General features: G+C 64.7%; 1 protein-coding gene across 1 annotated transcript; it reads left to right on the top strand.

Moving 5' to 3' along the window:
* The first annotated feature begins 1393 nt into the window (after positions 1-1393).
* FBXL18 (F-box and leucine rich repeat protein 18) lies at positions 1394-21188 on the top strand. The gene is made up of 5 exons (XM_084886170.1): positions 1394-1531; positions 5305-5520; positions 8840-10383; positions 15481-15699; positions 20912-21188. The coding sequence occupies exons 1-5, from the start codon at positions 1514-1516 to the stop codon at positions 21066-21068; spliced, it is 2154 nt and encodes a 717-aa protein (XP_084742296.1). The 5' UTR covers positions 1394-1513; the 3' UTR covers positions 21069-21188.
* Positions 21189-24884: the final 3696 nt, after the last annotated feature.

Genomic DNA, 24884 nt, shown 5'->3' with positions numbered 1-24884 from the left:
GTTTTCCTGGTCCAGGCCCCGCGGCACCGCAGCAGGGACCCCTGGGCTGGAGCCGCTGGTCGCTGGTCCGGACGTGGCAGCAGAGTGCCCAGGGCGCTCCTGTGAATCCCCAACCCGTGTCAGAGGCCCCGAAAGCAGGGTCTGTGACAGGAAGTCACTCCTCTCCTGGGCCAGTGCTGGCTCTTTTGGACCAATCAGTTGATAGTACATCCTGAGCTCAGGGAAAGTAAGTTTTCTTTTTAAAATGTATTTATTTTAGAGAGAGGGAGCGAGAGACCTCGATTCGAGCAGGTGGGAGTTTGGGCATGCTTGTCGCAGATGCGGAGGGACCGGACACAGCCCTCACCCTGGGGAAGGGGAAGAGGGCTGGGCCGGAGCCTGGAAAAGTTCCATCGCAGCCCGTGGAGGGGTAGCTGCAGCAGGCGCTCCATCCATCTTTTCCTCTGAAAAACTGCCAGTGCAGCTGAGACACACGTTTGACCTTGAGAGTCCTTCAGGCCTGGCGGGCTGGCCCTCTGCTGCTGTCCGGTGGGAGCCAAGGCCCAGGGTCCCCGGGCCCCAGCCGGGCTCAGGAGGATGCCTCCCGCCTCCCGCCTCCCGCGGGCGCACATCCCACAGGTAGGAAAGCCGAGGCTGAGCGAGGGCGGCAGGCTGGCCCCAGGCGACACCCCGGGTCCGGGAGAAAGCGGGAGTGGACCCCGACACCTGGGTAGGTGTCTGGCCGCTGCCTGCTGGCTTCCCTGCCTCCCGGGACAGGACGGGCCCAGACACCTTTCCTGGGACGCGGTTTCCTCCTGACTCCCCCCTAAGCCTCCGGCCGGGACGGCACTGCTCCCTCTCCGGGCGGCGGGCTCCCCCGGGGGGCGGCTCTGGCTCCCGAGGGCGCCTCAGGGAGCGGGGTCCAGGCCGGCGGCGGGGCTGGGGCCCGGGGCTCGCCCCTCCCTCCTGACGCCGCCCCGGGGTCGGGGCGCGGCCGGTGGGGAAACAGCTCGGAGGGTAAGACAGCTCCAAGCGCAGGGTCCGAACCCATGCTCTGGCCTGGCATCACCGGAGGACACGGCTGGGACCCCAGAACCCCTGCCAGGGGCCGGGGCCGCCGCCCCGCGCACTCGCCACCGCCAGCTGCTGTTGGCGTCTCCGCTCGGGGCCGGGGCGCCGCAGGCCGCGGGGAATGGGCCTGCCCCCGGACGTCACCCTCGGGCGCCACGGCCGCGCGTGGGCTTTTACTTAATTGCAGCCGAGCGCGGAGGCCACCGGCGCGGAGGGGCCCCGCGGGGGTCTGCCCAGACCCGCCCGCGCCCTCACCGGGCCTCGTCGCGGCGCCGCACCCAACATGGCGGCTGCGCGGGGCGAGCGGCGGGCGAGCGGAAGTGCGTGTCCTGCGCGCCGGAAGTGAGCGAGGCCCCGCCCCCGCCGGGGCTGTGGAGCGGCGGACGCGCCGGCTCTGGGCGTCCCGGGTCGCCACGGCGGGAGGCGCGAGGCCGGCGGCGGCGGGCGCGGCTCGGGCCTCGACATGGCCAGCTCCGGAGAGGTACGCGGCGCCTCCCGCCCCCTCCTGCCGGCGCCTCGCCCCGGGGCCTCCCCTGTCCCGACGGCGGTGCCCCTGCATCCTCTCCATCCGCCCCGTCCCGCTCCGTCCTCTCCGGCCCGGCCCCGGCCCCGCCGGTCCTTCCACCCCGGCCCCGGCGCCGGTCGGGCTTGGTCCTCCCAGTCCCGCCCCCGACCTCGGCCTCGCCCCTTCTCTCCCGCCCCGACCCCGGCCTCGCCCCTCCCGCCCGCCAGGCCGTCGCCCCGATCCGCGAGGCACCAGGTCTCTCCTCGTGCGGGTTCCCACGCCTCTCCCAGCCCGGCTGCCCACCCGGGGTCTTCCCGCCTCTCCGCCCCGTTTCCAGGCTCCGGGGCCTCCCCGGGCCCCCCGGCCTCTAAGAGGTCCTCCCTCCACACCTCTTCGCACGCCATCCTCTGTCTCGGAATGCAGTTTAGATCCAGCCCGCTTTTCTCTGAGCCTCATGGTGTGTGACGGGTGTGTGTGTGTGTGTGTGTGTGGGGTAAAGGAAAAGCCATTTCCCCGGGGGGACTTGGAAGTTACCCCAGTTCCTTCCCCCACGCTCCAGCTCCACAAACCTGAGCCCAGGGAGAACCCACCGAAGCCCTGTGAAGTGTTGCAAGCTGTTTCCTCTGCAGCCCGCGTGGGGGTCTGGACCCTGAGGGTGCCTTCCCTTTTGTTGCTCCCCAACTACCTTTATGTGTGCCCCTGTCTTCTTCCCGGGCTGGCGCATGGTGCCTCTGAGGAGCTCGCCTGGGCTGGCGAACTGGAGTGATGGGGCTTGAGTGTGTCGTCGTGTGGGACATGGCTGGGAGGAGCTCACAGCTCCTCTGACTTGGCCGTGACTTTGGCTCAGAAGGGCCCCAGGGCTCCCAGGTTGAGGGGGAGGCTGTGGGGCCCACCTGCAGGCAGCGGTGGCTTGAAGGGCAGGCCCATGGCAGCTTCCTGAGAAGAGTCCCAGGGACCGGCTGTATTCACAGGTTCTGGTGAACTGTGTGTGCTTGAGGGGGGACTGGGCGGGGGAGGGGCCTAGTGTCTGGCTCCTGGGTCTTATGGGGGTCCTGGCGCAGGGAGGCCTCTTATTGCATTGTGGGCGTGGCTTGAGTTTCTTTCCACCCTGGATGTGGAGACCAAGCTCCCTCTCTCTCAGATGGTCTAATTTTTTACTTATTTATGGAGTTATAGTTCACATACTATAGAATCCACAGTTGGAAATTTCATTCTTACTGATTTTAGAGAGAGGAAGCGAGAGACATCAATTGGCTGCATCCTTACGCCCCCATGGGGGGTTGAGCCTGCAGTGCCAGCCTGTGCCCTGGGTGGGAATTGAACAGGCGACCTCTTGGTTCATGGGTTGACACTCAACCATGAGCCACACCAGCTGGGCAGAATGCACACTTTTAAAATGCACAATTCAGTGATTTTATTTTACTTTTTAGTCCTCACCCGAGGATATTTTCCCATTGATTTTTAGAGAGAGTGGAAGAGTGAGGGAAAGAGAAATACCGACGTGAGAGGAACACTTTGATTGGTTGCCTCCTGCACGCACCCGGACCAGGGCCTGGACTGGGGAGGAGCCTGCATCCGAGGTACGTGCCCTTGACCAGAAAAGAACCCAGGACCCTTTGGTCCGCAGACTAACGCTCTATCCTCTGAGCCAAACTGGGTAAGGCTACAATTTAGTGGTTTTAAAAAATACATTCAGGAGGCTGTGCAGCCACCCCCACCCTCTGATCCTGAACGGGCTGTTCTGGTTGTGAAAGTCACTGCTGGTTTAGAGCTCGGATGTGCAGGGTCGTGTCCGTCCCTCCCCTCCCCCCCTCCAGTTTTCGAGGATGGAGTTCTGCTTCAAATGATTCTGAAGCTGGTGGTTCGCTGACTCACCTGGTTCAGTGTCTTTCTCTTGGGCGTTAAAAACCGGTCCATTCATTCCTGGCTTAGTGAGGAGATAAGAGCCAGCAGGCCGGTGGAGTTCCTCTGGTGAGACTGGGGGAGGAGGGTATTGGTGAAGCCAGGAGGGGGCAGCATTTGAGCTGAAGTCCTGAGTCCCAGGGGACTGAAATGACCTGCTGCCCGTGGGGGCAGGTACTCCAGGCCGCCGGCATCGGGCCAGCCTGTGGGAACAGTCATCCTGGGGTGGGGGTGGGGGCGGGGGGTGCTGAGACTGGATGGAGGGAGCCAATGGAGGGAGCTGGACTTAGTTCCTATCTTTTTTTTCCTGGTGATTTCTAGATGGTTTTAAAAGAAGGTTAGAATTAGTAGTGTGCCTGGAGATGCTATGGTTTGGTGTTGGTGCCGTGTTGGCATTCTTCCTTTGTAAACCTGCAGGTTGGGGATCAGGAAGGGCAACCCTCTGGGTGCCCGAGGCCTGTTTGCCAGCTTCCCGCTAAGGCCTGTCCTGCTCCCGCCTCTCCCGGAGGTGGAGCCCTCCATCCAGCGAGGGGCTGGGAATGATGCTCACAGGTGATTAGGCTGGGGGGCGTCTAAGGAAGCTCCCTGGGGTCCGGAGCCCCGGGCCCGGAATGCAGCGCCCGGACTGGCTGTGGGCGTGGGCCTGCTGCTGCCTGCTGCCCGCTGCCCGTGGAGGAGGAAGCTGGAGCGAGGCAGTCAGGTGGACAGAGCACCGCGACACTGCCTGCGCCTCTTCTGAAGCAAAGGGCGTGGGGGGCCGCGCTGTTGAGCGGGATGTGCTCCTTGAGCCCCTTCCTGGCCCCGCGGAGCCTCGGCCGTGGGCTGCAGGCAGGTTCTTCCTCCACAGACTTCACAGTTGCCATGGCAGCAGCAGGGCTTTCCAAGCCTCAGCGCTTCCATCCACGAAAACATGTGCAGAAAGGCAGGCCGGAGGGGGCCCTGCAGGGAGAACGCTGGGAAAGGCAGCGGGAGGATTCTGGGTTCTCTCCCGGAGGAGCGGAGGGGCGCCCCCGCAGACGGTTTGGAGGCGGGAGGGTCTGCTGGGGGAGGAGTCGGGGAGACACGGATCCTTCCCCGTGGGCTCCTGTTGGAGCACCTGACCTCCTGTGGCCTGAGCTGGGGATTCCGTGAGCACTGAGCTCGGTGGAGCCCCGTCCTCTGGGTGTGCGCATCAAAGGCAGGGCAGGGGGACGGGGCAGGCCGGCCCTTGGCGAGGAGAGCCGTGCACACAGGTGCGAGGACGCGTGTGCGCAGCTGGTGGTCACACCGCGTTCCGCCGGGTGCCACGAGGCAGGGAAACGGCCCCTGTGGCTCGTCACAGTCTGAGCACGGGCGACATTACCGGCTGATCGGCGCCGGTCTTGTTTGTGAGAGCTTGGCTCATCCTCCATGGCGGGCCTCTCCTTTTGTCGGCCTGAGACCGCTGCAGAGTCACCGGCCGCACGGTTCACCCTCACGGCCGCCCGTGAGGTGCAGACCCCTCTGCTTCCCCAGCTGCTGCTTTCTTTTTTAACATTTTTATGGATTTCAGAGAGAAAGGGAGGGGGAGGGAGAGAGAAACATCAAGGATGAGAATCATTGATTGGCTGCCTCCTGCCCGCTCCCTACTGGGGTGCGAGCCCGCAGCCCAGGCATGTGCGTTACCAGGAATCGAACTGCGACCTCCTGGTTCACAGGTTGATGCTCAACCCCTGAGCATGCAGGCTGAGCGGCTCTGCAGTTAAGGTTTCTGGTAAAGGCACCTTCTTTCCCACGGACGGGGTGGGGCTTCTGGCTTCTCTCCCTGGCTGGGAGCTGGCTGAGGGTTAAAGGGCATGCCATGGGAATTTGGTGCTTCTTATCTGCAGGACTTCCCCAGTGATGGCGACTCGCCCCCTGCGGCCGCTGCGGTGGCGGGCAGTGCCCACCTGCTGGGTTTCTCCGACGAGATCCTCCTGCACATCCTGAGCCATGTGCCCAGCACAGACTTGGTGGTGAACGTGCGGCACACGTGCCGGAAGCTGGCGGAGCTGTGCCTGGACAAGAGCCTCACCCACACGGTGCTGCTGCAGAGGGACTACGAGGTGAGGCGGTGTGGGTGCTGGCTCTGGGCGGGGGGTGGGGAGCAGCCAAACGCCCACCTGCGAGAGGGGCACACGCAGCTCATGTCAGGAGGCCGGCTCGGAGTCCTCAGGGGCAGCCTCCACGATGCTCATGTGAGCAGAGCTGGGGCCAGAAGGGGCAGGAGCATGAGCCTGGGGCGGGCAGGGGCAGGGACATTGCTGGGGAGGCCGCGCTGAGAGGAAGCCTCAGGGACAGTTGACTCCCAGGAAGGGCATTGCCGGCCCCAGGATCGGGGCACTCTCCTGTGAGGTCACATGGGCTCTGAGTGGTGCAGGTAGCGCCATGGACACCCCCAGTGGGGGACCCGCAGTCTGGCTGCGCCGCATGCTCTTCAGCACTTGGTGTTGTCTGTTTTCAGTTCTAGCCAGTCTGGGGCGGGACAGGATCCCACTTGTGCTTCCCCGACGAGGCTGTTAGTCTAGTCTTCATCGGCGGTGTGGCCCTTTGTCTGTCTTTCCGGAAGTGATGTGCCAGGCTTTGCTCATTTATTGTGTCTCTTGCTCTCTGTGAGTACAAGAGTCTGTGTATGCTCTGGGTACAAATCCTTTGTCCGATTCACCTATTACGAGTATTTTCTCTCATCGTTTGTGGCTTGCCATTTCATTTTCTTTTTTATTTATTTTTTATTATTTTTTAAATACATTTTATTGATTTTGTACAGATAGGAAGGGAGAGAGATAGAGAGTTAGAAACATCGATCAGCTGCCTCTTGCACACCCACTACTGGGGATATGCCCGCAACCAAGGTACATGCCCTTGACCGGAATCGAACCCAGGACCTTTCAGTCCCCAAGCCGACGCTCTGTCCATTGAGCCAAACCGGTTTCGGCCCATTTCATTTTCTTAACAGTGACATCTGGAGGAGGTACATTTTTAATTTTGGTGAAATCCAATTGATTGAAATTTTGAATTCATGCTTGTTGTATTCTGTTGAAGAAATCTTTGTATAGCCTGAGGTCATGAGATTTCCTCCTTGTCATCATCTCTTTTTAAAAATATATATTTTTATTGATTTCAGAGAGGAAGGGAGAGGGAGAGAGAAACATCAGTGATGAGAGAGAATCATTGGTCCGTTGCCTCCTGCACGCCCCACAGTAGGGATCCACCGGGCCTGTGCCCTGACCGAATCGAACCGTGACCTCCTGGTTCATAGATCAATGCTCAGCCACTGAGCCAAGCCAGCGGGCCATTGTGTATCTTCTTGGGGAGATGTCTGTTCGACTCCTCCGCCCTTTGTTAATTGGATGCTTGTTTTGTTTGCTGCTGCTGGATGGGCTCCTCGTGTGTTGGAGAGATCAGCCCCTCACAGACGTGATTTGCAGATGCTCCTCCCTTCTCCTAGGCTGTCTCATTTGCGGCCGGGTCCCCTTGCTGAGCAGAGGCTTTTTGGGTGGATGTAGTCCCACTTGTTCGTTTTTTGCTTTTTTTGCGTTTGGTGTCAGATTCAAAAAATCATCGCCAAGACTGACGTCAAGGCCCTTCCTGCCTGTGTTTTCTTCTAGGACGTGTATGGTTTCAGGTTTTACATCGAGTCATTAATCCGTTTTGAGTTAATTTTTGCGTTCAGTGTAAGATGGCCCTGGCTCGTCCTCATGCATGTGGTGCCCGGTTCCCAGCTCTGACCTGTGGTCTGAGAACAGGTTCAGGGGCCAGCCTGACGGGCAGTCTGGTCTGTGGGGAGCTCATCCTTCTCTGTGGAGGGAGGGCTGAGGCTCACTTTCTGGCTACGGTTAGCCTCCCCTCAGCATGGCCTTGCAGCCTTGGTTGGAAATCAGTTGGTACCCGTTTTTTATTTTATTTTATTTTATTATTACCATTTTTAAAAATATATTTTATTGATTTTACACAGAGAGAAATTGAGAGGGACAGAGAGTTAGAAACGTCGATGAGAGAGAAACACCGACCAGCTGCCTCTTGCACACCCCCTACTGGGGATGTGCCCGCAACCAAGGTACATGCCCTTGACCGGAATCAAACCCGGGACCTTTCAGTCTGCAGGTCGACGCTCTATCCACTGAGCCACACTGGTTTTGGCTTGATACCCAATCTTAGCGCTAAAAACACACTGAGGCCTTGGCCTTCCCTCAGATCGCAGGGGCCTGGGGAAGGGGACTGGTGCTATCGCTGGGAGGAGCGGCGCTGACAGCTAGGAGCCGCTCCAGCGCGGTGCGTGTCCTCCTGTGAGTGCCACGCGTGGATGCTGACCTCAGAGAAGGGGTCAGAAGCCTGAGGGTGACGTACGCGGTGCCCGATGCTGTGCTGTCCCAAGGCCTCGCTTGTAGCAGACCTGTGTCCATCTGCTGCTGACTGGCCGCCGGGCCCGTCTGGACATGTGGCTCCCCAGCAGGCGGGCCCCACGTCTAGGGTAGTTGGTGTGTGAAGACGCACACGATGGGAAGGAAAGCACCGGCCAGGGCCAGCCTCCAGGTTCCACTGCGCGGCAACGCACCACATGACAGAGCTGACTGCCACCCTGCTCCAGCGCAGCGGTGTCAGCCACGCAGTGTCAGCCACACAGTTAGCCACACAGAGTTAGCCGCCTTGTTAGCCACACAGAGTTAGCCACGCAGTGTCAGCCATTCAGTGTCAGCCACGCAGCGTCAGCCACGCAGAGTTAGCCATGCGGGTGCTGGGCGCCTCCCAGCCTCTCGCCACCCCATGCAGGAACTCGGGAGCCATTAGCAGTAACCCCCTTCCCCAGCCTCTGGTGACCCCTTTCTACTTTCTGTTTGCCATTTTGGCTCTCCAGATGGTCCTTTGTGGCTGGCTTCTTCCTCTGAGCATACTATGTCCCCAAGGTCCATCCGTGTTGTAGAGAACGTCATTTCTCTCCGTGGCTGAACAGTATCCGTTATACAGATGGACCCCGTTTTGCTTATCCTTCATCCGGGGATGGGCCGTGGGTTGCCTCCCCTTTTGGTCATCGTGGGTCACACTGCTGTGAGCGTGGGGGGAGGACCTGCCGAGCCCCAGGTGCAGGCCCGTGGAGGTGTGTCTGGAGCGGGCTGAGTGGCCTGGGGCGGCCAGGGGGCTCCGTGCAGCTGTGTGCGGAGCCACCAAAGGTTTCCCAGGGGAGGGCTGACCATGGACGTTCCCGCCAGCGGGGCCTTGACTTGGCTGAAGGTGAGTGTGTGGGGGAGGGGCGCCAGCGCTCCCGGTGTCCCTTCCGCCGGCAGGGCCTCTGCGGGGCCTCCCGGGCCCGATGTTCCGGGGCCAGGCTGCCCTGAGGTGGAGGAGACACCCGGTGCCTCACCCTCCCGCCCCCGCCCCCTCCTGCAGGCCGGCGAGGACCAGGTGAAGCAGCTCGTGCGGGAGATCGGCCGGGAGATCCAGCAGCTCAACATGGCCGGCTGCTACTGGCTGTCGGGCGCCACCATCGAGCACGTGGCCCGCTGCCGCAGCCTGGTGAAGGCGGACCTGTCGGGCTGCCACCTCACCTCCCTGCGCCTCTCCAAGGTGCTGTCGGCCCTGCAGCACCTGCGCTCGCTGGCCATCGACGTGAGCCCCGGCTTCGACGCCGGCCAGCTGAGCGGCGAGTGCAAGGCCACGCTGAGCCGCGTGCGGGAGCTCCGGCAGACGCTGTTCACGCCCTCGTACGGCGTGGTGCCCTGCTGCACCAGCCTCGAGAAGCTGCTGCTGTACTTCGAGATCCTGGACCGCACGCGCGAGGGCGCCATCCTGTCGGGCCAGCTCATGGTGGGCCAGAGCAACGTGCCCCACTACCAGAACCTGCGCGTCTTCTACGCCCGCCTGGCGCCCGGTTACATCAACCAGGAGGTGGTGCGGCTGTACCTGGCCGTGCTCAGCGACCGCACCCCCGAGAACCTGCACGCCTTCCTCATCTCCGTGCCCGGCAGCTTCGCCGAGAGCGGGGCCACCCAGAACCTGCTGGACTCCATGGCCCGCAACGTGGTGCTGGACGCCCTGCAGCTGCCCAAGTCCTGGCTCAGCAGCTCGGCCCTGCTCCAGCACATGCGCTTCCACAACCCCTTCTACCTGAGCTTCAGCCGCTGCACCGTGTCAGGCAGCCTGCTGATGCAGCACATCCTCAACGGGGGCAAGGACCTGCGCAGCCTGGCCAGCCTGAACCTCAGCGGCTGCGCCCACTGCCTGGCCCCCGACTCGCTGCTGCGCAGGGCGGAGGACGACATCGACAGCGGCATCCTGGAGACGCTGGTGGCTGCCTGCCGCAACCTGCGGCACCTCAACCTGTCGGCCGCCCACCACCACAGCGCCGAGGGCCCGGGCCGGCACCTGTGCCAGCTGCTGGCCCGGCTGGGCCACCTGCGCTCCCTGTCCCTGCCCGTCTGCTCCGTGGCAGACTCGGCGCCGCGGGCCGACCGCAAGCCCGCCCAGCCCGCCATGCACGCCGTGCCCTGCGGCTTCGGCAAGAAGGTGCGCATCGGCGTGCAGGCGTGTCCCAGCCCCTTCCCGGGGCAGGCGGGCCCGCAGCCCTCCTCCGTGTTCTGGTCTCTGCTGAAGAGCCTGCCCTTCCTGCAGCGCCTCGAGCTGATCGGGTCCAACTTCTCCTCCGCCATGCCCCGCAACGAGCCCGCCATCCGCAACTCGCTGCCGCCCTGCAGCCGGGCGCAGAGCGTGGGGGACGCGGAGGTGGCCGCCATCGGCCAGCTGGCCTTCCTGAGGCACCTGACGCTGGCCCAGCTGCCCAGCGTTCTCACGGGCTCCGGGCTGGTCAGCATCGGCCTGCAGTGCCAGCAGCTCCAGTCCCTCTCGCTGGCCAACCTGGGCATGATGGGGAAGGTGGTGTACATGTCCGCCCTGTCCGACATGCTGAAGCACTGCACGCGGCTGAAGGACCTCAGGTGAGGGCGCGAACTCCGGGCCGCGGCTGCCTCCGGAGGCCCGGAGCGGCAGAGGGTCTCGCATTGGCAAGCGATCGCGTCCCTGCTGTGTGCCTGCCCAGATGAGCCGGCGCATGCCTGCGGCCGGGAGCTGAGCCTTGGTGGGGTTTGGGCAGGTCCTGCGTGCGGGGATGGGACTCGGCGGTGCAGAGGCGCGGGAGGCTGTGCGTGGGGCCAGCAGGCGTGAGGAGGCGGTGGTGCCTGCGGCTGTCAGTGCTGCTGTGTGCTCCTCAGCCAGCACCGGGAGGCGTGCCCACTGCTCCCGCCCGGACTGCAGGCGAGGCTGGGAGGCGGGCGGCTCGGAGGGGGCTGCCCACTGCTGAGAGGTGACGTGGTCCCTCTGGGGCAGAATGGCAGGGCCGATCCAGGGTGAGAGGAGGCAGAGCCACAGCCTCGGAGAACTTACTGTGGCACCACGTGGATCCCACCGGGTGGCCTGAAGGGTCTTACGAGGGCCCCGCACTGAAGGGTAAGCCTTCGTTACCCGAGACCTGTTTGAAAACCTGGACTGATCTGAGCTTGAAAAATGGTAGCATTTCCCGGAAACTACCCAGCTGGGGCGGCAGCAGGCCCCGGCTCTGCGGCCACCCGCTCCGCTGCCGAGGGCTGAGGGTGGAGGAAGGGCGGGGGCTCAGACCAGCGAGGTGGTCTCAGAGGGTCGCGGGGGCACTTACACGTGTGTTGTCCCCAGGCAGTCAGTGCTCACTTTGCTGAGGCTCGCGGGCACTGGCCGACTTCACCCACGTGGTCCCATCTCACCGACGGCAGGGCGGCTGGGGGAGGAGCTGAGGTCCAGTGCACCCGGGGCAGACCTCTCCCTCAGGAGGCCTCCCCAAAGGAAGGAGCCAGACTGGAGCTGGAGCTTCCAGAGCAGCAGGCTGCGCGCCGCCCGCCCCGCCGCTCCCTCCGCCCAGCGGGCAGCCTGGCCTCCCTGGGCAGAGAGGGCACGCGGCCCGGCGCTGCCTGCGTGTGGGGTCAGCAGGCCCGGACTGGCAGCTCCGTGCTCACCTGAGCATCCGGGAGCCGTGCTGCCAGGGACGTCACTTACGCTGCCTCGCCCGCTGCCCGTGCTCAGAACCGTGCTCAGAACCGTGCTCAGAACCGTGGCGCGCTCAGCCCCGGCGCAGAGAGCCGAGGCCAGGGAGACAGTGCGAGCGGTGAGGCTGGTGTGCAGCCTGCGCTGCGCGGTCTGACCCCGGGAGGCCCCGGCACCTTCGGAGCTTGTGGAGGCGACAAGGTGAGGCGTTGGGGAGCTGCCAGTTCCGTCCAGGCCCGCCTCGGGGCCTCTCCTGCCAGGGGCGGAGGCGGGGTCAGGCCACGGCAGTCGGTCCCCTTCCCCGCCCCTTCCAGGACAAGCCTGCCCCTCGCCCAGCCCTCCGGCAGCACTAGGAGCCAGCTCCCTCTCTCGCTGGCCCCTCCGCCCCTCCCTGCGCCTCAGCTGGCCTGTCGCTGGCCCCATGGGGAGCCTGGTGTGGGCAGAGCCTGTGGAGCTGAAGCTGCCAGTGGGTCCAGAGTGCCCTCCGCGGACGGAGCCGCCAGGTCTCCCCTTAGCCCGGGAGCCTGGAGGTCAGGAATGGACGTTCCTTCACGGGGCCGGAGAGCCTCTGAGTTCTCAGGGACTGAGGCCGAGCACAGTGCTCCTGGCCTCTGGGTCCGCTGCTTTTGCCCTTTTTATTTGTATTTTTTACTTATTGCCAAGCCGTGAACCTTACACCTTCTCTCACTGGACTACGTCAAACCATTAGGTCATCATCCGGGAGACTGAGAAAAACAAACCAGCGAAAGTAAAGTAATGCGTGCATGTAGTTTACTTTGTTTTTTATTTTTATTTTTTTTATTTTTTTTACTTTGATATACGTGTGTGTGTGTGTGTGTGTGTGTATGTGTGTGTGTGTGTGTATATATATATATATATATATATATATATATATATATATATATTGATTTCAGAGAGGAGGGAAGAGGGAGAGATAGACATCAATGATTAGAGAGAATCACTGATTGGCTGCCTCTTGCACGCCCCCTACTGGGACTCAAGCCCACAACCCAGGCATGTGCCCTGACCAGAACTGAACCTGGGACCCTTCAGCCCACAGGCAGATGCTCTATCCATTGAGCCACACCAGCTCGGACACATTCATGTAGTTTAAAAAGCCTGAAGGGGAGAAAATTGTCCAGAGGAGAAGAATCCGCACAGGCGACCAAGCAGGGCTGTGGGGGGAGGGGCAGGTGAGAGGCAGGGGCTCAGGCAGCTGAGGGACGGTTGAGCAGGGGACAGGGTAACGCAGCCCCTGTGGTCACCCAGGGGCTTCGGGCCTGGGATGTGGTCCTGTGGCCGCGTCTTCCCCGGGAGCAGGGCCGCGCACGTGGCATGAGTTCTGTGGCTGGGAGGCCGCGGACTCGGACGGTTTTGTAGGCCGAGAACCTGGCCACGGCTCATAATGGCCTCTCTGTGCGCGCCGCTGCCGAGACCCGCGTCTGCTCGGCGGGACTGCCTGTTCAGAACAGACCCTGGCTCTGCCGGCCGCGCGAAGTGGCCCCGTTCCCCTGGCGCCCGGCCTGGAGCTGAGCGAGAGGAGCAGGTGGCGCCTCCACACAGGAGGAGGGCGGGACGGGCAGGACGCAGAGGAGGGCAGGAGGGCAGGACGCGGGAAGGACGTGGTGGTCCAGCTCGGCAGTCAGGCCTGTGGCAGCTCCTGCGCTTCCCAGCGGGTGTTGCTGTGAGGCAGCTGCCGGGATCCAGGCCGCTGCCACCACTGTCGCCACCAGTGAGGCCCGTGAGTGGGAGCTGTGTGCCCGCCGGGGCTGCCCCCGTGCAGCAGGGCCCTCCTGTGGGGAGGCCGTGGGGACCGTCCTGCTGGGGCCTGGCCAGCTCTGGACGAGGCGCGCCTTGGCAGTGAGCTTTGCGGACTGGACAGAGAAGGCACCGTCTTTCCTGGAAGCGATTGAGCCCTGCCTTTGTGTGTGGGGAGGGGAGCCTCACCCGGAGTCACCCTGTGCTGCAGCCGTGACCCGAACAGCAGCGTCTGGGCGGAAGCGAGAGCCTGGGGCTGCGGGGCCTGAGCTGGCTGGGCCGATGAGGCCGGAGACCCGAGCCCTGTCTTAAAAATATATTTTTTTATTGATTTTAGAGGGAGAGAGAGAGAAACATCAATGATGAGAGAGAATCATTGATCGGCTGCCTCTTGTACACCCCTTTACTGGGGATTGAGACCACACCCCAGGCATGTGCCTTGACCAGAATTGAACCTGGGACCTTCCAGTCCCCAGACCAACGCTCTATCCACTGAGCCAAACCAGCCAGGGCCTGAGGGGGACCTCGCCCCCGCCAGGGGGTTGGAGGCCGGAGCCTTACCGGTTGGAGGTTGAGCATGGCTGGGAGGGACAAGGGCCACAGGCCCCAAGGCAAGGCCCGTCACCGGGCTACCTTGTCCACATCCTCTGCCCTAGCACCACCCTCTGCCAGCCACCCAGGGGACGGGAGGGTGTGGCCACGCCAGCCCTGCTGCCTCAACGGCCGCCATGGGCAGCACCCTCCCTCCAGCCCTGCTCACCTGTGCCAGGTGCCGCCTTCAGGGGGCCGTCTGCGGGCGGCTGCTCGCCGAGGACATGGTTAATGTGCCCCCAGCCGCCCCGCTCTGCCTGCTGCTGTGGAGCCAGGAGGTTGGCACCACGGCTGGGCGGGAGCAGGCCTGCACCGCCACCTAGTGGCCGAGGCGCAGGCTGGCCTCCCCGCTGCTGCGTCCCGCCCCTCGCCCTGCGCCTGCCGCTGCTGCAGGTGATGAGTGGCCGGGCAGTCCCAGTCTGGAAGGTGGCTCTTCCTGTCCCCACTCTCCGTTCTGCAGAGATGCTCCCCTTGGTGTTTTAAGAATGTGTGCTTTTTGCCGAAACCGGTTTGGCTCAGTGGTAGAGCGTCGGTCTGCGGACTGAAAGGTCCCGGGTTCGATTCCGGTCAAGGGCATGTACGTTGGTTGCGGGCACATCCCCGGTAGGGGGTGTGCAAGGGGCAGCTGGTCGATGTTTCTTTCTCATTGACATTTCTGGCTCTCTGTCTCTCTCCCTTCCTCTCTGTAAAAATCAATAAAATATATTAAAAAAAGAAAAAGAAAAAAAAGAATGTGTGCTTTTGCTGGTGAGTTGGCATCTCAGGTGCTGCCCTCCCCTCCCGGCTCTGAATTCCCGGCTTTTTCAGGACGAAACATCCCCTGGAGCCGGGGCCAGGCCCGTGTCTCCCTGCTGTCCGCGCCCGCAGCCTGCTGGGCTTCCTTCTGCACCCCGAGTGGGCGGGAGGGCGCAGGCGTGTCAGGCGCACCCCCAGGAGGACTGGCGCCCTCCACAACCAGGTCAGGAGCGCTGCATCGGTGACGGCACAGGCCCGGCCTCACTGGGCATTCTGGTGCCTGGTGGCTCCCAGACAGGGTGGCTCGGATCCCCGTCCTCCTCAGGAGCTTCTGTGGGAGGCCTGTCGGGGCCCGGGTCTGCCCTTGTTCACACGGACCCGACGTAAATCCTCCCCCGCCTGGGGCCCGTGGCCCGGTGTCGGGGGAGGGGGACTGCAGTGCGGGCCTGGGTTTGGGTTGGGGCTGAGGGGACCCGCTGACTGCTCCTCCCTGGTTGGGTCAGCCTCCCTGTCGCTCTCCCATCCACCTGGGGACTTGGGGCCTGGGCGGGCCATCATGAAGCCCCTCTGTTAGGATGAGTGCCCGCTGCAGCCGCAGCTTGCCAAGAAGCAGACTTCGGTGTGGCATGCAGATGGCGGTCTTGCCTGGGCAGCCAGGGGTGTCTGCTCCATGGGCAGGGCCGTGGCCCGGAGAGACAGCCCAGGCCTGGCTGTGGTACAGCGAGTGGTCAGCACGGTGCCTGGCCTTGGGGTGGCCAGCTGGACTTGCTTGGCTGGCCGTGGGGGGCCACTTAGAACATGGAGGGACGAGAAGTGTAACCGGCCATGCCTGTGTCGGCTCTGCTTGTCTGCTGGGGGCCTAGACGGGGAGGCCCCGCTCACCGCAGCCTGCCTGGGCCTCCGCGGACTCACGTGCCCTCTCTCCCTCCCTCCCCCAGGCTGGAGCAGCCCTACTTCAGCGCCAACGCGCAGTTCTTCCAGGCGCTGAGCCAGTGCTCCGCGCTGCAGCGCCTGTGCCTGGTGTCCCGCAGCGGCACCCTGCAGCCCGAGGCGGTGCTGGCCTTCATGGCCCGCTGCCTGCACGTCGTCGTGTGCCACATGTTCACCGGCGAGTCCCTGGCCGCCTGCAGGAGCCTGCAGCAGACCCTCCTCCGCAGGTGAGTGGGCGCGGCGGGGGGGGGGGGGGGGGGGGGGGCCTGGCGGCAGTGCCGGCCCAGCGAGCGGCCGGGCGTCCTGGTTGCTGTTGCTCCCTCCGGTGTCACTGAGTGAGCGCCCCAACCATTTCCTGGAGGAGAACCCTGGGCCGCATGGCGGGAACGGCTGGTTTCCATTCTCCTCTCCCCGGGCGGCCTCTCCCTCGGCCCCCGCACACGTGCGCTCCTCCCGCTTCCCGCAGCTCGCCTGTCCCCGTGGTGCCATCACACGGCGGGCGATGCCGTTCAGCCCGTCCCCCTCGGGCTCAGCATTGCCTCGGTTTCCCCACCGGTCCTGTCCCAGGACTCCACACAGAGCCTTCTCGGCTCAGCGGTCACGTCGCCTCCGTCTGTCCTGCCTGCCTTGACCTTCACACTTGGGAGGTGCTGGCGGACTGCCGTCAGTGTGGGTGCGTCTGGTGGGGTCGGCCCTCCTCTCCAGCGGTCCGGTTCAGGGACACGGTGTCCTGCCTCTCTCTGCCGGGCTGCGGGTAGCTGCCGAAGCCCCTGGCGCCCCCTTCCTCATAAGAACGTCTCCCAGGCCCGTCCCCGCGGGGCAGCGGCTCTCGCACCGGCAGGTCTGACACGGAACGTGCGGCGTGGGCGCAGGGATGGCCTTCTGCTTCCTTCTTCCTTCTGTGTCCATTAGCGGAGTCTGCTCTGAGAAGGCCGGCCCTGCCCCCCTCCCTTCTCCCTGTCACTACCGGGCGGTCAGGTATCTCCTCTGGGGCCGTCCCCCAGCGGGTCAGCCATCGCAGGACGCTGTCCTGTGGGGAGAGTGTGGAGAGCCCGGGGCGGCCTTAGGGTGCTCACTTCTGCTCCAGGCGGCAGGAGGCTGACGGAGTGCCGCACACGCGCGTTCTCTCCCGTGCCTCCGTGTGCACACGTGTGGGTGGAAACGCTCCCGCCGACCTCTCCCCTCCGCCCAGCGCACAGGCCCCCCGGAGCCTGCCCTCTGCCGTGCCTCCGGCGGCCAGCAGCCTGTCCTCGTCCGCAGTGCCTGTGGGGTTTATTCCGCCTAGTGGACCGGGGGGCAGTGCTGGGCTCGCTAACCCTGCACCGGAGAGGCAGACCCGGGGTAGAGTTTGTGCCTCTGGCTGAGCCTCATGGGACCCAGTCACAACCCGCTTCCCCGGCCCTCCGGCTCCTTCCTCACCCCCGGCCCTCCGGCCCTCCGGCACTTACTGCTGCAGCCGCCCACGTCTTGTTGGGTTTATTTCCGTGTGTGTGTTTGGTGTGCGAAGTCTTCCTGTGTTTGAGTCGGCTCTAAAAGGGGTGCTTGGTAAAAAAATAAATAAATTAAGGGGTGCTTGGAGAAGGCTCCCCCAGCCGCAGCCTCGGCAGCGCCGACCTCTTCTCTCTGCCTCTGCTTTCCCCCAGCATGGTTCCTCTGGGACCCCTCCTCAGTCACTCTCACAGCTCACTCTTCCCCTCGCACAGCTCGGCCTTCTTTTCTTAAAACACATTTTTACTTGACTTCGGAGAGGAAGAGAGCTAGAAACAGTGATGAGAGAATCTCGGGCCGGCTGCCTCCTGCACACCACATCCCCCACTGGGATGGAGCCGCAATCGGCATGTGAACCATGACCTCCTGGTGCATAGGTCAGTGCTTAACCCCTGAGACCATGCCGGCCGAACCATTTATTTTCACTGTGGTAAAATGTATGTAAGAAAGTGTAGCATTTGAACCGTCTTAAGAGCCGGCTCAGTGGTAATCCGCACCTCCCCACTGCTGTGCGTCCATCACAGAACCTCTCATTTTCCCTCGCTGAGCTCTGTCCCCTCAAACCCGCTCCCCCGCCCAGCGCGGAACCCCCGGCCCCTTCCGCTCCTGTGAGCCGGTGCGGGGACCTGGGGACTGAATTTCTCAGCCTCGGCCTCGTTTAGATGGAGTAGCGATGGTTACTGGGATGGCTGTGGGCACAGGCGGGGATTTACAAACAGCCGTCCTGCTCTGGCCGCTGTGGCTTGGAATAGAGCATCGGCCTGTGTTCAGTTCCGGTCAAGGGCACACGCCTGGGTTGTCGGCTCGATCCCAGTAGGGGGCGTTCAGGAGGCGGCCGATCCGTGGCTCTCTCTCATCATTGATGTTTCATCTCTCTCTCCCTCTCTGAAATCAATGTATAATGATAAGAGCTTAATATGCAAATCGACTGAACAGCCAAACAGCAGAAAGACCGTCCGGACGAAGCCGGGACTGCTGGGGCCGTTTGGTGCACCGGGCCTCTAGGAAAATAGATTTAAACGCACAGCGTCCTCCTGGGCTGCGGGCCCTCTTCCCGCTGCGCCTGCACCAGGGCCGTTCCCCGGCCAGCGGCTCCCGGCTCCCGGAGCTGCGGGCTGAGGGAGCACCTCTGGGAGCGGAGCTGAGCAGCGAGCACTGAGGCTCCTGAGGAAAGCCCGGCCCGGAAGAGGGCTGAGGGCACCTCCTTTCAGCGTGGCCGGAGGGGGCCGCGCCCTCCAGCTCCCGGTCCCGCCGCTGGGGGAGCACCGGGAGGCCCAGCTGCTCGAATCCCCCCGGGGGGGAGGGGGGGAGCCTCAGACGGTCGGCAGGGTCCGGCCGGGGGCGGGCGGCTGCACTGGTCTGAGTTTCCCAGGAGGAACCGGGAGGCCGCCCTCCCTGGCGGTGAGAATCGTGTGGTTGGTAATGTTTTTGAAAGTGCAGACTGCGCGTCACGCTCTTCAAGGGAAGGCTCCCTGGCTCCGAGCGGAGGTCACGCGGCCCGGCCCGCGATGGGCTCTCATTGGTTTCGTCTCTGACTTCATTGGTTTAAGGCTCTTTCGTGGGTTTTCTGTCATTAAAGCTCCAGATGATCTTTCTAAGAGCCATTGGCACTTCAGGCCTGGCCCGGCCCTGCCCTGAGGCCTCTGCTGCTGTCCGGCGGGTGCCAGCAGGTGGCGCCCTGGCTCGGGAACCAGAGCTCCGTCCGGGCTGTCTGCTCCGGGCCTGGCCTGTGGCCACCGTGGAGCCAGAGCAGGAACAGCACTTCTGCGCTTTTCTTTTCCCTCCCCCTTCCCTGCCCGCACCGAGGGGTGCCTCCCAGGCAGCCGTGCGTGGCATTCTGGGGGTTCCAGGCTGGCTGTGAGATTCTTTGTTTTTTTAAGTCCTCACCTGAGGATATTTTCCCATTGATGGTTAGAGCGAGTGGAAGGAGGGGAGGGGAGGGGAGGAAAGGAGAGAGAGAGAGACAGACAGACAGACAGACACGGAGGGAGAGAAACATTGATGTGAGAGAGACACTTGGATTGGTTGCCTCCCACACTCTTACCTGGGCTGGGAATTGAGCCTGTGCCTGAGGTACATGCCCTTGACTGGCACTCGAACCTGTGACCTTTGGTCTGTGGGCTGATCTGGAGTCACTGAGCCACACCGGCTGGGCAGCTGTGGCTCTTGGCCACGTGCACCTCAGAGCTTCCTGAGCGTTGTCGTTACAATGAGGGTGACTTCCCTGCCCTTGGGCTTCTCTGCCCCGCACCGGGGGAGGCCAGCTTTCACTGCTTCCAGCCGCTCAGGAGGAAACACCAGGCCGTGCTCGGGTGCCGTGGGTCTGCTCCGGGCGCCCGGCAGGGTAACGGGGTGCTGAGGGCCTCCCCGGAGCTGTCTACGCAGAGCCCTGCACCCTGCCTCTCCTGCGGGCGGCCTTCCTGCCAGAGCAGCCCTGACCCTGGTGACCGCCCCGTCTCCTCTCGCCTCGCCTCGCCTGGGAGCAGGGGCCGGGCTGCGGTGCTGGGTCTGAAGGCTTTGCCTCTGGTCCCCGAGCGACAGCCCTGGGGGCCCAGACCCGAGGCCAGGGCTCCGTCCGGTGCAGGGCAGAGCGCCGAAGGCGGGCTGGGCCTGGGGGTGCGCCAGGAGCCTGGGGCACTGTCGGCTCCAGGGGACTCCAGCAGAGCATTGGAGGTGAGATCGGCCCCTTCGGGAACCAGGTCCTGAGTCAGAGCATTACCAGCCCAGCCTCCAACGAGTTTGTTTTGTCTCAGGAATCTGTTCACTTAAACCTCAGAGGACATTTGAGTCACGCAAAAGCACAATGAACACATACATGCGTTACATAGCAGAGTCCATGAGCACATGGCCCGCACACGCCTCCCTCCCAGGAGCCCCGCCCGCCTGGGAAGTGAGCCATTCCCGCGGCCGTGGCACTGACTAGGCTCACTCTGCCAGCCGCTCTGGGTGCAGCGGGAGGTCCCCGCGGGGAGGAGGCTCCCGGAGGAGGCTGGGTGCTCGCGGGGCCCGGGCCGGGCTCCTCCAGGTGCGAGCTGAAGGGAGGGACGGCTTTCGTCGGGGCAGCCCCTCCACGCGTGTCCTCTGCACAGTCCCGAGGGCCGTCCGGCCACCTGGGGAAGGGGATGCAGCGCTGCCTTCCCGGCTCTCTTTTTTTAATATATTTTATTGATTTTTACAGAGAGGAAGAGGGAGGGACAGAGAGCTAGAAACATCGATGAGAGAGAAACATCAATCAGCTGCCTCCTGCACACCCCACACTGGGGATGTGCCTGCAACCAATGTACATGCCCCTGACCGGAATCAAACCCGGGACCTTTCAGTCCCCGGAGGACGCTCTATCCACTGAGCCACACTGGTTTCGGCTGCCTTCCTGGCTCTTGCTGAGAAATCCATCCCCTTCAGCACTGACAGCTCCTCACTGCCCGGGGCGGGGGGGCGGGGGGGGACAGGGGCCTTTCCTCGGGCCCCACCTCTGAGGGGATTCTGGTTCAGCGTGGCCCGGGCGCCGGGGCAGCCAGGAGCGGCTGTGGGTCCGGCCCCTCGAGCGGAACCGCGGGGCCGGGAGGCGCGTCCTTATCGCCCAGACGCCAGCTTTACGATGCTCCCCACCTTCGCCCCCCCCCCCCCCCGCCCGTTAGCCAGGGCGGGGCCTGTGCGGTGGGGGGCCTCCCCTGGAGGGCGCTGGCGCAGGGGGCTTCTCTGGGTGGCAGATGCCCAGCTTCCTTTGTGCGGCTCAGCCCGCCTCCTGCGCTGAGACCTGAGGTTCTGGTTTCTTCACTCCGGGAGGTCCACGGTCCCCCTTCTCCCTGAGCTCCGGGCACTTGGCTTTGTGTCTGGGCCGTGGCACGTGGCCGGTCCCCGTCTGCGGGGGGTGGGGTGGGGTCGGGGGGCTCTGCTGCGGCCCCGGAGGCCTGTGGCCGCCTCCCGCCCGCTCACGCCTCTCTGGTTCAGTTTCCAGGCCGAGCGGCCCGCGCTGAACGTGGTCATCTTCCCGCTGCTGCACGAGGGCCTGGCGGACGTGATCCGGGACGTGCCCATGGCGCACCTGGACGAGATCACCCTGTTCAAGAGCCGCGTGGCCGAGGAGCCGCCCAACCTGTGGTGGTGACGGCGTCCGCCTCCTGTGTCCGCTCCGAGGACGGGACTGCCCGGCGGGCGTGCGGCCTCCGTCTGCCGGGCCGCCTCGGTGCCGCTGCCTGTCCGGCCCCGGGCCGGGGGCAGAGGAGGCCGTGCCCGCACGCCGGCCCCGAGGCCTCCCGTGGACGGTGTGACTGAGCGGAGGCGGGGAGTCTGCAGCCAGCGGCGCAGGCCTGGCCGGAGCGTTCTCCAGCTGAGACGCGAATGTGCGCCCCGGTGTCTCGGGGCTCTGACCGGGTCCCAGTGCTGCCCTCACTTCACCCCCAAGAGTGTCCTCCGCTCACACGTCCCTGGTCACCTGCTGTGGAGGGCGGCCTGGGCCCAGCCCGACAAGCCGCCCGCAGGTCCCTGTGAGGGGCAGCGGGGAGCCCGTGGGGGGGCTGCGGTGTGGGGCTCCTGCCCAGGAAGACGGCTCACCCGTGTCCAGAGCGTTTCAGCTAGGTGGTGTCACTCGGGGGGGCAGGGGCTGGGCGGGGGACAGGGTCCCGGGCCAGGAGCTGGGCGGGCAGGGGGCGGCCTCCCAGGCGGCATTCAGACCGCAGTTCCGGGGGTGGGGGCTGTGGTTCTGGGGAGCCGGGCTGTGGCTTCATTAGGAGGAGAGGATGATCGCATCGCCCTGGAGCCGCCCTCACGCAGCACCTGACCCAGCTCCACGGCCGTTCGAACCCATGGCCGGCCCGCCGTGTGCGGGCTCCGGCGCCTGCCGCCCGCCGCCTGCTTCACACGAGCCCTCCGACGGCATCGCCGGGCGGGGCCGCTCCCCGAGCTGGGCCTGACTCACCCCACCTCCCTCCCCTCTGGGCCGCCCACACCCACTGCCCATCCTGGCCCTCGGCTCGGCCGTCTGCCCACTCCGTTTCCAAGGTGACAGCACCCCCTTCCGTGTTATGTGTCCTGCGGTTCACCTGCTGCTGACGGACGGCACCGGGCCCCTTGGTACCGACCCCGGCCCTTCCTGGGGTCGCAAAGGGCAAACAGCTCAGCCCGCCCGCCAGGCAAGGGTCCGGCCGAGGGTCTGGCCGAGGGCCGGCCTGGGGCGCACAGGCCTCCGCCAGGATCTCCCTCCGTCCCAGCGGCTCCGGCGGCTCTGCCTGCCCTCAGCACCCCCCCCCCCCAGGCCTGCAGCCCGCCTCCGGGTCCTCACCCCCAGCCCAGAGCAGCACCCTGGCCCTGGCCCTGGCTCCTCATCCTCTGCAGCAGGGGAAGGTCTGGGGCACCCCTCCCCAGGTCTGGGATTCCTTTTAGGTGGCCCTCGAGGCCACCCTGCCAGGATAGTCAGGAAGGATGGGCACAGCCCCGGGGAAGGCAGGGGCCGGGCTCTGGTCCCGTGCTGTGGCCGTGCCTGCCCCTCGCCCTCCCCGGGTGGCTGTGTGCCTGCCCCTCGCCCTCCCCGGGTGGCTGTGTGCCTGCCCCTCGCCCTCCCCGGGTGGCTGTGTGCCTGCCCCTCGCCCTCCCCGGGTGGTGGTCTCAGGAGCAGGCACTCTACCCAGGGCCATCACAGATGCCAGAGGGGCCGCTCTGGAGGGGGGCGCTGCTTTGGGGAGCGGGCAGCTGTGCCCCTGCACCACCCTCTTACTGGGAGCTGGACCGCGCCACCCTGCGCTGAGGGCTCGCCAGATGCCAAGAACACGCTTGTCCCGGCTAAGTGCCATGTTGGCACCGGAGTTCACTGCCGGGAGGACCCCACCCTGACGGTCCCCGTGGGCAGGGCGGCTGTAAGCAGAGGACCATGTGCTGCCTGGCCAGAGCGGCGTGTGTGCGTGCGTGTCTGTGCATACACGTGTGTGTTCTCCACAGTCGTGTGCATGGCGTGTGCGTGCATCTGGGTCCCCAGCCTGTGTGTATGATCAAGTGTCTGCCTGTATGCACTCGTGTGCACGGTGTGTGTGTGAGCGAGAGCCGCTCGGGGAGGAGGGAGGAAGGCCGGTCTGGCGTTTATTCTTCCTTAAAGGGAGCCGCTCCCCAGGCCGCCTCCTCCACCCGTCAGCCCCGGAGGCCGCCTCCTCCACCCGTCAGCCCCGGAGGCCGGCTGCGGACACCCCTCCACACGGGCTCCTCCCCCTCCCTCTGCTCCGGGCTCCGAGGGGGAGTGGGCCGGGGTCTGAGCCGGAGCATCGGCGCTGATCGCCCAGCCCGGAGCCCTGCCCTGATGGCCCCTCGGGTGCTGGGCCGGTGCAGCCTCCACTGCTTTGGCCTCTCCGCCGCTCCCTGAGGAGATCGCTCAGACCTGGGGGGGATAAGTCAGTGGGCCGGGAGCGGGCTGTTGGCAGGGACCCAGCGGTTTCAGCCTGAGAACGTGAGGTGAGGGAGCTGTGGGTGGGACGTGGCACCCACACTCCTGGCCTCGCCCGAGCCCCCTGGCCAGGGAGGGACTGAGGGAGGCCGGGGCCCCGATGGCCACCAGGCCCCTGTGCATTGGGATCAGGATTCTGACCGGAAGTATCCGGCCCCTGGGCGCGATGAACAAGTACCCAAGACACTTAACACAGGACAGCTGTGGTCTGGCCGGCACGTGTCCTCCTCAGCCTCGGGTGCGGGCTTGGGGACAGAGCAGAGCCCCCAGGCCCGTGGACCCGCCACGCTCGGTCACAGCACTGCGGCCAGGGCCTGGCAGAGTGGGTCCGGGGGGAGGAGGGTGCCACTGTGTGACCCTGGCAAGGCTCCCACTGCCCGCCCTGAGCGGGAGCCGCGGCCCCTGCTCTGCCCCCTGTGGGCGGGCGCACAGTGTGACACCCTGCAGGCCTCGGCACTGCCAGCCCTGGCACAGCCGTGCCTCCCACCACTGCCCGTCAGCGTGACTGACCAGACAGCTGAGCCCGGCGAGTCCCCCCGGGGCTGGCTGGCTGCGGGTCCACCTGTGTGTGACCAGGTGCTAAATGCCTGTCGGGGACACTGTCCGTCTGCGGCACCGCCCCTGGGTGTGTGTGAAACTACATCTTGGTATTTTCACGAACATTTGTGGCATGCGGGCGTTTCCAATAAAGCGGGCTTGGTTTAGAGAACCAGGTGCTGTGGTCCTTCTGGCGGGCCCTCTGACCTTTCCCCTCTCAGTGACCCCGCCTCAGCCCCGGAGGGGCACCCAGCACCCACCGCCCACCACGTGCCGGGGTGGGTGCTGCTCGGTCAGATCAGGGCCCTGGATGGAGGCCTGACCAGCCCGCACTCACAGCACCACCGGGCAGGTTTACACCCAGTGGTGAGCCCCAGTCCGGCCACGTGCAGAGGAGACGCAGGCGGAGACCGAACAGCTGGTGCCCCGCCAGAGTCCTCGCTGGCCCGCCTGCCCGCCCTGTGCGGCTGTGGCTGCCGCGGCTGCGGGCCTGCTCCCGGCCCCTCCTCCCCGTGTTCTTCCAGACCGTCATTTAATGGGTGGCGTTGCTGACCCCCCCCCCCCCCCCCCCCCCCCTGCTGTGGGTAATTAGCTCCCCTCTAATTAGTCTTCCAGGGAGAGTGCTCCCACTCCTGGCCTGGAGCCTCCGTCTATTTTTAGTCCTTGCCTCGGTGTCAGGCTGGATGTGTGAAGGCTGGGCGGCTGGCAGGAGGCCGAGGGCAGAGCCGTCGGCGGTGTGGCTCGCGTCTGCCCACAGAGGGAGCAGCTCCACCCGCTGAGCCACCCCGGCCGGGCCCTTGTCATCTGTTAAGTCTGATCAGAGCCTCCCGCTTCCCTTTCTTCTCTGAAGTCTCCGTGCGGGGAGAGCAGAAAATCCCACCACCTGGAGTTCCTGGTCGCGTCCCGCGGGCCAGCACTCCCGCCGCACGTCAGGGACTGGCCCCAGAGGTGTGATCC

This window comes from Pipistrellus hanaki, assembly GCF_964339955.1.
Source record: "Pipistrellus hanaki genome assembly, chromosome: 5".
NCBI classification, from domain to species: Eukaryota; Metazoa; Chordata; class Mammalia; order Chiroptera; family Vespertilionidae; genus Pipistrellus; species Pipistrellus hanaki.
This window is presented reverse-complemented; position numbering and strand designations above follow the sequence as displayed.

Excerpts from the sequence above, each read along its gene's own strand:
- FBXL18 (XM_084886170.1), top strand. Across the intron at positions 5,521-8,839 it reads TGCTGCAGAGGGACTACGAG|GCCGGCGAGGACCAGGTGAA; the intron begins GTGAGGCGGTGT and ends CCCCTCCTGCAG. Across the intron at positions 10,384-15,480 it reads ACGCGGCTGAAGGACCTCAG|GCTGGAGCAGCCCTACTTCA; the intron begins GTGAGGGCGCGA and ends TCCCTCCCCCAG.